The following is a 13,703-nucleotide window of genomic DNA, read 5'->3' on the forward strand; positions in this document are numbered from 1 at the left end:
ATGTTCAAGACGTTTTCAAGATATGCTAACTAATGTATAAAACTTTTTCAAGGAGATACTCGAACTTCAGGTTGAGATAATGATACTTGGTCATCCCATGTCATTCATTTCAAACTCCATCTTTAGGCATAACCAAATGATAAGTGCTTATTTGTTTATATTTTCTCCCTTTTCGCTAAGTCATTTTTCTTATTGGTCATTCTAAATTTAATGAGAACATGACTAAATTGTGTTATTTTGTAAGGAGTTTGGATTTGGAAGCAAAGATGAATATTTTCATACATTTTGGAGGGGACTAGAGTCAAAAGGAACATTTTGGATGCAATTGGAGTTCATGGGAGTCAAGGAGAAGCTAAGAAGAGGGATAAAACACTTCCAAGGGAGCCTAAGAGTGGTATTTTCAATGGTTTTGATCATATAGACAAATCAAGGCAAAAGTGGATCAAGTGTCAAAAAGCTGAAATTCTCGCATTGATTGGTCACTGTTCGGTATTTGAACTATATCTCAGCCTAGAAATATCCAAATTGAGTGATTTTTGTGCCATTGGAAAGAAAAATCAAAGGACTACAACTCTTGTGCAGACATTAAAGCTTAAAATGGAAGCCAAAGGGATCAAAATTGTCCAAACTTATAGATTTTGTCCAAATCTGCCACTGTTTGATATTTTAACCATATCTCAGCCTAGGAATGTCCAAATTAGGCGATTCTTGCGCCACTGGAAAGAAAACTCAAAGGGCTACAACATTCGTGAAGACCATAAATCTAGAAGATGACGTTTCAAAGGTCAAAAGACACGGTCAAGTGCATGGCTGTGTCACTAGCTGTGTGTTTTTGGCTCATTTACAGTGAAAAATGTAATTTCTAGAGACTTGGTACACGGCCGTGTAATTTGCCATGTGGCTCCTGCTCTGTTTATATTTAAACTCGTTTTGAGCATTTTAAACGTGATTTTTACCCATGGTTGAACCCTAGACACTCCCATTCACTTCCTTTCATATTTTTAGGTTAGATTAGGCTTAGATTTATGTTCTTCAACACTTTTGAAGGTTGTAATCTTGGATTTCAAGATTCTACAACCCATTTCAATAGAGAAAGTTTCTTTCCCTTATCTCTTTTATTTTGTAAGATTTATGTTTATAACTTGTGCTTTTCTGTTCTTTATGCTATTTAATCACGAGTAATTAGTTTATGGGCTTGAGTTAGGGTTGTATTATCTATCTTGATGCTTAATTTCTGATTATTGTGAAAAAGGGCAAGAACCCCAACCTAAGGTTCATGTGTTTATGAGTGTATTGTGTTTGAATCTTGCTTATGTTTGATGTCCACATTCATTGGCATGTATTTGGAGGATTACTTGCCTTAATGAGAGTTGGGTGATGTATTCGTGTCACCCCTTGCATAAATTCGATTTCTTCCCATGAAAATATATAGGGGAAATTGGGGGCTTTAAAATGTTTATGTGCTTTAAGAGCTAGGATTGATATACCATGAAAGTGGGGCAATCCTTGCTCTAATCCTTGTTTATTTGCTTACAATTGTGGCTTTAGATTAGGATTCCTACGTGCATTCTTGCTTGATTCCTTGGTTATTTGTTCTTCCTAACCCCGTAGGTTGTTGAAGCATCTAGATGGTAATGCCCCCTAACTTGAGTCATATTTCTTTATTTTGTATTTATCTATTGTTCATAATAAACACATAATGACACATATTATTTGCACATTCCTTCTTCAGAGGAAAACACGCAGTCAAATTATTCCAAGACACATAAAATTGTCATATATAGTTTAACATCATACATGTTGCGATTTTCTCTCATTTTGAGAACTTGAAATCCTTCCGGGACTTTTCGAAATAAATAATAGCTAAATATCTAAATTTATTATTTATTGACAATGATATTATGTAAAGGAACTTAGGGGTTGTTTGGTTCACGGAATGTCAGATTACTTTAGGGAATGTTGAATTGATGGGAATGTTAGATTCCCGGGAATGTTAGATTTCCGTGTTTAGTTAAAACTGAGATATATAATATAAAACTGTTTGGTTGAAGTATTGTTATTTATGTTATAATGACTATTTTACTTTAAAATTTCCATTCCTTCATCCAAAAAGTTGATTTGTGGTTGCATACATGCAGATTCTTTCATTTCTTCAAATTCAAATGTGGCTTCTGCAAATTTGAATTTTCATGTTAAGCAAAGTAAACTTAGCTTGCTTGCTTTGACCGAAAGGTTAATTTCCCTGTTTTTTTTTTTCAGTCAAAAACAAAGCAACATGATTTAAAGTGAAGGGCAAAGTTAGTAAAAAGTCCAAGGGAATCTTATAATATCTAAGAATTTTAAGGGAATCACATTTCTTCCAGGAGAGGAAAAATGGTGTTGTGGAGGTTAAATTTTATTCCATGGGAAAATTACATAACTCCAACCAAACATGAGAAACTTATATAACCAACCAAATATATATAACTTTTGTTATCTTAGATAACCCGAACCAAACGCCCCCTTAGTGTCATCTTTTGTAGGAGAGTGTATTCGATTAAAATCAATTATGGGTCTATATGTGAACCCTCGGGTTACAAAACTCGCCTTATATCGCGCGCATACCTCATTATCCTTATTTCTCTTTCGTACAAACATCCATTTATAACTTATAGGGATAGCATACAATGGTGTACGTTTATAGAGATAATATATATTTCTTTTTAGCGTTGAATAATATATATGCCATAATTGCCCCTTTATGTGTTGAATAGTAAATGCGTTTCTAGCGCTTAGCTTTGGATCTGGATTATAATATGATAAATTATATAGGCAATTGTGTTTTCGACAACTATAATATTTTTTATCATAATTTTTTCCATATCTATAAAACTTCATGGTCATTTCTATGTTAACCAGATTTAGCCATTTTCAAAAAATATTTTGATCTTGTCGTACCGTATCCTTAGTATTATATTTGTTTGATGCACATATAAATTTACTAGGGGTTTTTCGCTTTAAGATAACAAGTATGAAGTGTTGATTAGAAGAAAAGTAGTCAGATGACTTGTTGGAAAAAAAGGGCATAAACATGTTAAGTGACTATTTTTTGTACAAATATATGTGAGGTTCACTTTTGATTTGGGTCAGACCAAAGTAGATTCGGGTTCTTCAATGTGAGACGAAGAAATCGATATATTGTACATTCAAAACAGATACTGGGTGAATGAGAAATTGATTTTCAAAATAGACTCATTTAAATTTAGAAAATGAAGGTAGAAAAACTTGAAAGAAGCTTATGTCCTACATTGGAAAGCTAAGGGAAGTGGATTTGCTGTTTGCACTAGTATATATACAAGTTCTTTTAGAGGTCAAGTAGTTTGAATTGTATAGCATAGATGCTCTCTTTTGTGCACAGAGTGCAAACCAAATTAAAGAATGAGTCTAAAAAGGCTTGACATGTGTCCACCTGCAACTTGTGTTCATGAATGTTGCCCGAAAAGTTAAGTGTTACTTTTCGAAGTACCGTTCTAGCATTGACCGAAAAGTTGAATACCATCCTGGCACGACTCGAGCTAACCCATTCCTTTCGTTTCTTGTGCTTGTATTTTCCGTAAATTAATATTTTGTAATATTATTTCCTTACAAGACTTGAGCCTGCATAGCTAAAATTGTCAAAGATTATATATACTCCGTATTTCATTTTCCTTCAGATTAATTATTATTTGAAGAAAATTTGTGGGAAGACTTGACTTTTCAAGTGTTGAATTAGTAAATTCTATCACTTTCTATCTTTTCAAATTGCTGTGGTCATCTTATCTGTACGTACTCATATGGTCAAGAATGCAATCCCATGATTTACTTTTTACACCAATTTCCAATTTCCAACTTCCAAGGCGTGAGTAGCTTTAAGTTTTAGTGTTCAAATTTATATAGTCAAAGAAACCTCCAGATAGTAAAACACTTGACTTTTTTTTTTTTTTTTTTTTTTGAAAGGGATAAAACACTTGATTTTTAAAACCTGTTTTCATAAATCATATTTATATATCTCCATATTACAAGAAACATACAGCATGCCTTATAAAATTATAAAATGCTAATATACTTTGCAATTTAATTGCAGTGCTAGCTAGGCTGCTAGAGAAGTTTTGTTTGAGCCCCATTTGAATGTAGCTCTCAAGTCCTTGGCAAAAAATTTATATAATCCATCTAAATTCTAACATTTCATTATTCAATTTTTTTGAGTACTATTGACTCTGTTATAATGTAGTATTTGTTCATAGCTACTTTTCTCAACCAAATGAAGCACAAAGAGTTAATATCGACTCCACTGATGCTCAAACCCACCCCCTCCCATGTTAGGGTGCAACCGGGTGCCACTAGACCATAAGGTCTTTGGCACATTTCATTATTCATTGATTACGCGTGAATTCATTTACATTTATCACTATACTAGTTTTTCACGTGTATTGTACAAATGTGATTATAATGCTTAATTTTAAATAAGTATTTCATAGAATATCAATGCAAGATTACATAGGTAATTGAATGTTGAATTTGTTTATTTAAATAAGTAATTCAAAGTATATATGAACGCAAGATAATATATGAGAGATTGATTATAATTGTCACTAAAATAAATGTTTACAACTTTGTAATAACGATACTCTAAATACTTAGTCTAAAAATGATAGTCTAAAAAAATATTACTTTTGGTTTGAATTTCTCTAAGTCTTCTTAATTCTCTTTTGGATAGTATAATTGAAATATTGAGTTTGTTCTAAATAATCAAAAGAACATTAACTAAAAAAAACTTAACCTATTTTTTTTTAAATGCAAGAAAATGATTTTTAAGGCTCTTTATTTATAATTTTTGATGCTCAACTTTGAATGCTATGTATTTAGTCGGACTAATTATTTAATTTAAGAAAACTTTATGTTAAATTTTATATTGTTTTTTTATTACATTCTAATATATTTATAGTATATGTTTAACAATTATATATGTCAACTGTAATTAGGATGAGATTCGAACCTAAGACCTTTCTTATAAAAATCAATGGCTAAGTTAAGAATAATAAATAGTTAACGAAATTTTCCGTTACTAAAGTTTATATTAACAGGATGTGGGGTTAGTTAAGGGAAGAAAATAATATAATAAAGGGTAAAGGAGGAAAATCATTAAAAAAGTACTAAAATCAAAATAATATGAACCATTTATTTCAACAAAAAATTACACAAACATTTTTTAGTTCCTGTTAAGTGTATAACTTTATTGGCTTTTATTAGATAACTCTACTTCTCGAATAGTACAATGGCTATTAAGTTGGAAAAATTTGGTGAAAGTTTATAATGCATGAACTAACAATCCCGTAAGACAAACGCTTAGGAAAGAGATTAATTTTAGGAGATCAATATGAAATAAAAAAATAATTAATAACCAAGCTAAGAACAACCAAGAATTTGATATCGCAGTTAGTTGGGAACACCTCCTAATCTGCGAGGTCACACTCAAAACTTTACAATTATACAAAATGCACCTACCTAATCAATCGTTTTGTATATGAAGTTTTAAATGTAGGGTCACACGCCCAAAACTTGACAATTATACAAAATGCGCCCACCTAATCAATCAATTTTGTATATGGAGTTTGAAATGTATGCTCACGTGCCCAAAACTTGACAATTATACAAAACATACCTACTTGATCACTCGTTTTGTATTGGACACTACTGCAAAAAGTCAAAAATGAACTTAGAAATATGCCTATTCACTACACTTCTTAATAAGTGTAGTGTATATAATTGAAAATGTAAGTGTACAAACCACACATCTAATTTTTGGAAAACATGAATAGAAGTTTATCTGATCTACAAGTCCGTACAAGGATTTCGTGTGTGGAGAGATGTAGTAAAAGGTTCCAAAATCCACACTAAATTTACGTTATGTTAACATTTGCATAGCTGAAGACTAAATTGAATAACTTTGGTATTCAATAACTAAAGTGGTAAAATCCTAATAGTTTAGTGACCATTTTAGATAAAAATTGTAAAGTTAGGGACTAAATCGAACTAATTTGGTAGTCAATGATTAAAGTGATGAAATTCTAATAGTCGAGAGACCATTTTAGGTAAAAATTACAGAGTTAAGGACTAAATTGAGTAACGTTGGTAGTTGAGGACCAAATTGGTGAAATCCTAATAGTTGAATGACCAAATTGGGTATTAACTCAAATTCAAATTATGATTTTGATTCCCATTCCTAGTGCCTAAACTCATGAATCAAACACCCTAAAAGCACTTTATTTAAGTAATGAATGTACATTATACAAAATAATGTACTTTCAGTATTCAACAAAATAGGTACTTTCTCTTAATACAAAATACATTTTTAATATATTAAAAATACATTATTTATATACTAAATAATATACCATACATTATTTGATAGTATACAAAATAACATAGTTTTAGTACGACGTATTTTCAAATAATGTAATTTTTATTTATATTCCACAGAATGATATATCATGGCGCCACCTCATAGAATTTTAATTTTTTTCGGCTTGGGGGAGTCCACGAACTTTCTAGCTCTATATAACCTCTTCCTTGTAGCGTTATTCTCTTAACCATTAAACAAATACTCCTTTCGCATTCCACAATCCACAATCACTCACACACATAAATATTGGTCTCTTCAATTCTTTGTAGGCTTGTCGCCTTATTCTCTTAACCGTTAAACAAATTAAATACTCCTTTTGCATTCCATATCCATATATAATCACTCACTATAATATAATGTCTTTCCATGGGGAGATACTTTGTGGGCAATTCCTCTTACCCATCCTCTTTACCTTCTTCCTCCTTTTCCACCCTTCATTCTCCATGCTTGGAAACATCACAGATGAGCATGCATTGCTAGCATTCAAAGCCGATCTAATATCAGATCCATTTCAAGTCACAACCTCATGGAATGTGTCTACTCCCTTTTGTAAATGGACGGGAATAACTTGCGGTCGCAGGCATCAACGAGTTGTCAAAATTAACTTGACCTCAAGCAATCTCCAAGGCTCATTGTCGCCCGCAATTGGGAACCTAAGTTTTCTTCGGATGATTTTGCTGGATACAAATAGTTTTACTGGCAAAATCCCAAGTGAGATAGGTGGATTATTGCGGCTACAAATATTGCACCTTGCAAACAATTCATTTTCAGGTGAAATACCAAACAACATATCAAGATGTTGGAATCTGAAAGATATTAACTTGGCTAGTAACTATTTAACTGGCAAACTTCCAGTCCAGTTTCAATCTTTGTCCGAACTTCAAATCATGCGTGTTTTCCGCAACAAGTTAACAGGAAAGATACCTCCACAGTATGGAAACCTCTCCTCACTCGTTTGGTTCGGTGTAGAAGGAAACAATCTACATGGAGTTGTCCCAAATTCTTTTGGTAAGCTCAAAAATTTGAGGCATATCATACTGCACAACAACTTCTTTTCTGGTACACTTCTATCTCTTTCCAATCTCTCATTAGTGGATATTGACCTTCAAAGCAATCAACTTGAAGGAGGTCTTCCTCGTAATATGAGCAACACATTTCCAATATTAGAGTTTTTAAGTGTTTTCCAAAATCGCCTTGTTGGTTATATACCACTTTGGGTTTCAAATGCTGCTAGAATTAAAGTGCTTGACCTTAGTGATAACAATTTTACTGGACAAGTGCCAAATTTTGGAAACTTCAAGCACTTGCGTGCCCTTTCACTCTATAAAAATGAGCATATTGGAAGTGGAACAAAAGACTTGAGATTTATGGCACCTCTAACCAATTGTACTGATTTGGAATATCTTGATTTTTCTGATTGTAATTTTAGAGGAAATCTACCACCATATATTGGTAATATCTCAAATCTCAAGATCTTTGATATTAGAGATAACCACATAAGTGGGAAGATTCCTATTGAGATCGGTCAACTTATCAACTTGGAACAATTACTGTTGATGGGCAACCAGTTGAGTGGAACTATTCCGAACACTATAGGGAAACTCCGAAATTTGTATTACTTGATTCTTGAGGGGAATCAATTGTCAGGAGAAATTCCATCTTCATTAGAAAATGTAACTCTGTTAAGTGACCTAACATTAGGCTCAAACAATTTAGAGGGGGCCATACCATCTGGTCTAGCCAAATGCAAGTTCTTACTTGAAATACACCTTTTTGCAAACAATCTCAGTGGATACATACCAAAAGAATTTTTTCATTCAGATTCAGAACTTGTAATCATTGACATTGCAGACAACAGTTTAAAAAGTCCTCTTCCTTTAGAAATTGGTGGGTTAAAAAGTTTGACTTTTTTGAACCTCTCAAGCAATAGTTTTTTTGGTGAACTTCCACCAACTTTCAGTTCTTTGACAAGTGTTGAAACCTTAGATCTTTCTTCTAATCACCTCACTGGAAAAATCCCAAGCTTTCTTGAAAACCTTAGATCCTTTATGTACCTTAGCTTGTCAAACAATGATCTAGAGGGAGAGGTACCAGTTCGAGGAATTTTTGGAAACAAAAGTGGTGTTTTCCTTGAAGGTAATAGTAAGCTATGTGGGGGTGTTCCAGAGTTACATTTTCCAAGGTGCAACATAAAAGAAATAACAAAAAAATCACGAATGTCCCTTGGATTGAAGATGGGAATATCTATTTCGTGTGGAATTTTGGGTTCAGTTTTGGTGGTTCTCTTCATAGGGACTTATTTGCATAGAAGGAGAAAGAAGAGTACTTCACTGCAAAACCAAACAAAAATCAAGGTCATGCCTATGGTGTCTTACAAAACCCTCCACGATGCAACTAATGGTTTCTCAAAAGAAAATTTAATTGGTTTTGGAAAGTTCAGCTCAGTGTACAGAGGCAATCTAGATGAACAAGGAAAAGTTGTTGCTATAAAGGTGCTCAAACTGCAAGTGAAAGGAGCTTCAAAGAGTTTTATAGCAGAATGTGATGCATTGAGGCATATTAGACATCGGAACCTAGTAAAGGTTGTATCATCGTGCTCTAGCATTGATCATCAAGGCAATGATTTCAAGGCGATTGTTTATGAGTACATGGAGGAGGGAAACCTGGAAACTTGGCTGCATCATCCTCATCATCATACTGAGCCTACGCATTTGAGCTTGTTGGAAAGAGTAAATATTGCAATGGATATAGCTTGCGCACTTGATTATCTTCATGCGGAGTGTGGAACTACTTTAGTTCATTGCGATCTCAAACCAAACAATGTTCTATTAGATTGTGACTTAGTTGCTCATGTGAGTGACTTTGGATTGGCAAGGTTTCTTCCAGAGGCAGCATATACAAGTTCTGCAGGAGTTAAAGGGACTTTTGGATATGCTGCTCCAGGTAACAATTTCCTTTAGTAGAATAAATTAAATAGCTTCAAGGAAATTTCCCAAGTTTTACATGATTAATCTAAACATATTTAAATTTCCTTCTTTTTCAATTTTTAAGCAAAAATGTCGTGACTCTTTTTTCAGCATGATATGACATGCATGCATCTGTTGCAATGCTATTATTATGATTGTGCGATTCTCTTAAACTATCTTTCAGAGTATGGCTTGGGAAATGAATTCTCAACATCCGGTGATATGTACAGCTATGGTATACTGTTGTTGGAGATATTTACAGGAAAAAGTCCCACGGATGATATTTTCGCTAATGGTCTAAATCTTCATGAGTATGTTAAGATTGCCCTGCCTCATAGAGTCATGGAGATTGCTGATCCAACACTGCTATACAGAAAGGAGGACAGTTCAAGTAAGAGCTCTCAGATAAGCCCTAATAAAGTTGTTGAAATACTCCTTTCAGTTTTGGGGATTGGTATTGCTTGCTCAGTGAATTCATCAAGTGAAAGGATGAATGCTTGCACTGCAATGAATAAACTGCGCACAATCAAATCCAACCTTCTAGGAACAAGGCAACAATGAGAGATGTTAATTTTCATCATCATTTAGCACTATGTTTGCTGTATCATTTGTTAATATTGGAAGGTGTTGTTCACATTCTCTAGCTACAGCTTCAGAAGTTCATTATTGTTTAGCAATATGTTTCCTGCATCATTTACTTTGTATTTCTTATGTTTTTGAATTCTAATGTAATTTACTTGTGTTGTGTACAATGTATTTCTTCTGCTTTTTAATTTTCATTAATTTCTACATTATTATATACTACACACTAATTAACTAACTAATATGCATTATAAATGATTACGGAATTAATGAGGTTAACAACAATTGTACGCATATACTAACTTTTTCCCTTATATGTATATATTATCTTCTTCTTTTTTCCTTATTGCTGCAATACTATACACCTATGACATACACGTATAATATTAATACCATAATTTTTTATTTCTTGGAGTGCATTTTTTTTTCTTAATCAAACATGCATTCCATGAATTCTCTTTTTCCTGCCTATGCAGACTTTTCAAAAGTATCCTACTTTTGTATCTCATAAAAAAATCCACTCAATAACCGTGCATGTTAATGATTCAACCAATTGTATTGATTTGCAGTATCTTGAGTTTGGTGATTGATATTTTGGAGGAAATCTACCACCATATATTTCTAATATCTCAAATCGCAAGGCCTTTCATATTGGAGATAACTAAGTATCTGAGAAGATTCCTAATGAGATTGATCAACTCATCAACTTGCATTCGAACAACTAGTGTTGATAGGTAACCAATTGAGTGGGATTATTCCAAACATTTTAGGGAAATTCTCTAATCTGATCTATACGAATTATCACTTGATAGCAATAAATTGTCACGGGCGATTCCAAGAGTCTTAAAAAACGTAACAATGTTAAGTATCCTCGTTTTAGCTTCAAACAATTTTGAAGGGGTCTAGCTAAGTGCAGGTTCTTAACTATGCTGGAGCTTTATGAAAACAACCTTAGTGGGTTACATACCAAAATAAATTTTGATCAGATTCAGGACTTATATATTTAGACATCTCAAACAACAGTTTCAAAAGCCCTTTTCCTTGTGAAATTGGTGATTTAAAAAGCTTGACCACTTTGAAGCTCTCAACCAATAGTTTTTTTTGGTGAAATTCCTCCAACTTTTGGTTCTTTGAAAAGCGCTGACCATAGATCTTTCTTCTAATCACCTCACAGGGAAAATCCCAATCTTTCTAGCAAATCTTAGAGCATCCCCACCAATGGTTATTGGTGGGGATAATGTCAGTGTAATGCCACATGGCATGAGAGAGAGATAAAAAATGAGAAGAGAGAGAAAAGGAGAAGAGCTTCTGCAAAACAAAGGATATTGCAGATTAATGGGTCCCACTAAAGTAGAGGAAGAGGCGATCACGCGTGCGTGAGCGCTACTTACAGCCCCAGTAATCACACTTACAAAAACTCCTCAATTATCGCGAAAAAATCCCACTAATAAGGATGCTCTTAGTTTAGAAACAAAAGTGGTGTTTTCCTTGAAGGTAATAGTAAGCTCTATAAGGGTATTTTAGAATTATATTTTCCAAAATGCACCAAAAAGGAAATAACAAAAAAATCCAGGATGTCTATTGATGAGATTGGTGAACTTGTCAACTTGGAGCGTATAGTGTTGATGGGTAAGTGGGTAACCAATAGACTAGGATTATTCCCAACACTACTATTGGAAACTCCATAATTTATGAGTATGTACCAACATTTTTGTGTATGCACAAATACACCTTGCATGGATAAATTATGTTCCACACGGTGCTATGCGCTAGACCATAACAAAAAGTACATTTTTTATGAATTAATTTTTTTATTATAAATTTATAGGTGATAGTCCATTTTTAGTCATTTTTTTCTTCAGAACATTAACTTTTGGTCATTTCGGTCTTCAATTATGAATTTTTTTTCAACAAAATAAATATAAAAATCAACCTACTTTGTTTGAAAAAGACAAAAATGTCCATGTATTTAACGACATTTCAACGATTTTATTGACGGAGGACAAAAAATGGCCATGTCACAATAATACTAGAATCAAATGAAGATGTTATAATAAAAAAAAAAGACTAAAAGTGTAATGTTACCTATAAATTTAGGACTAAAAATTGACTTAACTCCATTTTTAATACTCCGTATACTAAAAGTATATTGTTTGTGTATCAAATTTACATTATACAAAATAATTAACTTTTATTACTCAATTCAAAATAATGTACTTATTTGATAAGTTCTACTATATGTACTCCCAAATCTTACTTTCTCAAATTTATTTCCTGTGGCGGGAACTGATAGACTATTTTCTTCAAGTGGCCCCTATAAATGTTTTTACACCAAAATTTTAAGTGTGAGAGTAAAAGTTGATAATAAAAAATAGAGATTCATATAGTATTTTTCCTTATTTGATAGTATGATCCGCACACCCGTGTGTATAGCATAATGATTGCCTCGCATGATACCAGGCCAGTTCAATATTAAAAGAACTTGTCTGATATATACTCCGTATTTCATTTCCTCATTGGAATACTTTAATGCCTTACAGAGTAATGTAGTACTCTGTTATTACTCTGTAAGAGTGTAAGGCCTTAATGAATTCCAAAGGCAAAAAGAAAATTCAGATAAATTAGTGAGAAAATTAAAAAGAAATACATTGTAAACAACAAAAGTAAATTACATGAAAATTCGAAAGCAGAAATACATAGTTAATAATACAGGAAACATATTGCTAAACAATGTTGAACTTTTGAACCAGCTAGAAAATGAGAACAGTACAGTTCTCACATTAACATCTCTCAATTCTCATTGTTGCCTTAGCTTGCTCTTAGTCTTAGAAGGCTGGCTTTGATTGAGCCCAGTTTATTCATTACTGTGCAAGCATCCATCCATTCTCTTGGTGAATCCACTGAACAAGCAATACCAATCCCAAACACTGAAACGAGTATTTCAACAACTTTATCTGAGAGTGATAAGTGCAAAAGATGCCATCTTTATAAGGTTGTTATCGGATCGTCTAGTGCACAATTCGTAGCTTTTGTGTTTGATTTGTCCCTTTATTGCGTTAGAATGCTTCATATTGCCATTGGACCCCGTTCCACACTTGGTTAATCATTTTGTAGGTAAAAAGATGGGCAAAAAGGCAGAAAATGGCTAGATTTCGAAGAAGGATTCAAGAGTCGAAGTTGGAGTGCAAAATGACCATGGACGCACCGTGGACGCTCAGTGGACGCACTGTGGACGCTCAGTGGACGCGCAGTGGACGCGCGTCCACCCTTGCGTCCAACTTTTCGCTCTCTGATTCTCGCACAGCAGAACCGAAGTCTGCTGTGGACGCGAAGCGGACGCGCCCTGGACGCCCGCGTCCAATTTTAAGCTCTCTGAAGTTTGGTTCGCTCTGCTGTGGACGCGCAGTGGACGCGCGCGTCCAAGGTGGCGTCCATCAGAACCCTCTCTGAAGTTGAAGTCTGGAAGCATTTATCGCAGTGGACGCGCCCGTGGACGCGCGTCCACCCTGGCGTCCATCGCGGAACTTGGCGGTTTTTGCGAGATTTAAAAGGGGAATGGAGCCATTTTGCAGGGGATCCAACACATTTTCATTTTAGATCAGTTTAGAATATTTCTCTCTCTAGGATTAGCCTAGAGAGATCTCCCCCAATTCACTCCACATTCCCAATTCACTCCACATTGCAATTCTTAGTTTAGATTAGAATTAGAGAAGAATTCCATTGTTGCAAGATTG

General features: G+C 33.8%; 2 protein-coding genes across 2 annotated transcripts in view; one reads left to right on the forward strand and one right to left on the reverse strand.

Annotated features, from left to right (window-relative positions):
- The first annotated feature begins 6,777 nt into the window (after positions 1-6,777).
- On the forward strand, positions 6,778-10,055 carry LOC116005870 (receptor kinase-like protein Xa21). Its single transcript, XM_031246107.1, has 2 exons — positions 6,778-9,364; positions 9,572-10,055. Exons 1-2 carry the CDS (start codon positions 6,778-6,780, stop codon positions 9,946-9,948), a joined length of 2,964 nt encoding a protein of 987 aa, XP_031101967.1. The 3' UTR covers positions 9,949-10,055.
- Positions 10,056-12,830: 2,775 nt separating this feature from the next.
- Positions 12,831-13,703, reverse strand: part of LOC116005871 (probable LRR receptor-like serine/threonine-protein kinase At3g47570) — an 11,321-nt gene continuing 10,448 nt past the window's right edge. The window contains exon 6 of the mRNA XM_031246108.1: positions 12,831-12,896. Coding sequence (XP_031101968.1) covers positions 12,831-12,896 — 66 coding nt within the window. The remainder of the gene's footprint in view (positions 12,897-13,703) is intronic.

The sequence above is a fragment of the Ipomoea triloba genome, chromosome 15 (assembly GCF_003576645.1).
Source record: "Ipomoea triloba cultivar NCNSP0323 chromosome 15, ASM357664v1".
In the NCBI taxonomy this organism is placed as follows: Eukaryota; Viridiplantae; Streptophyta; class Magnoliopsida; order Solanales; family Convolvulaceae; genus Ipomoea; species Ipomoea triloba.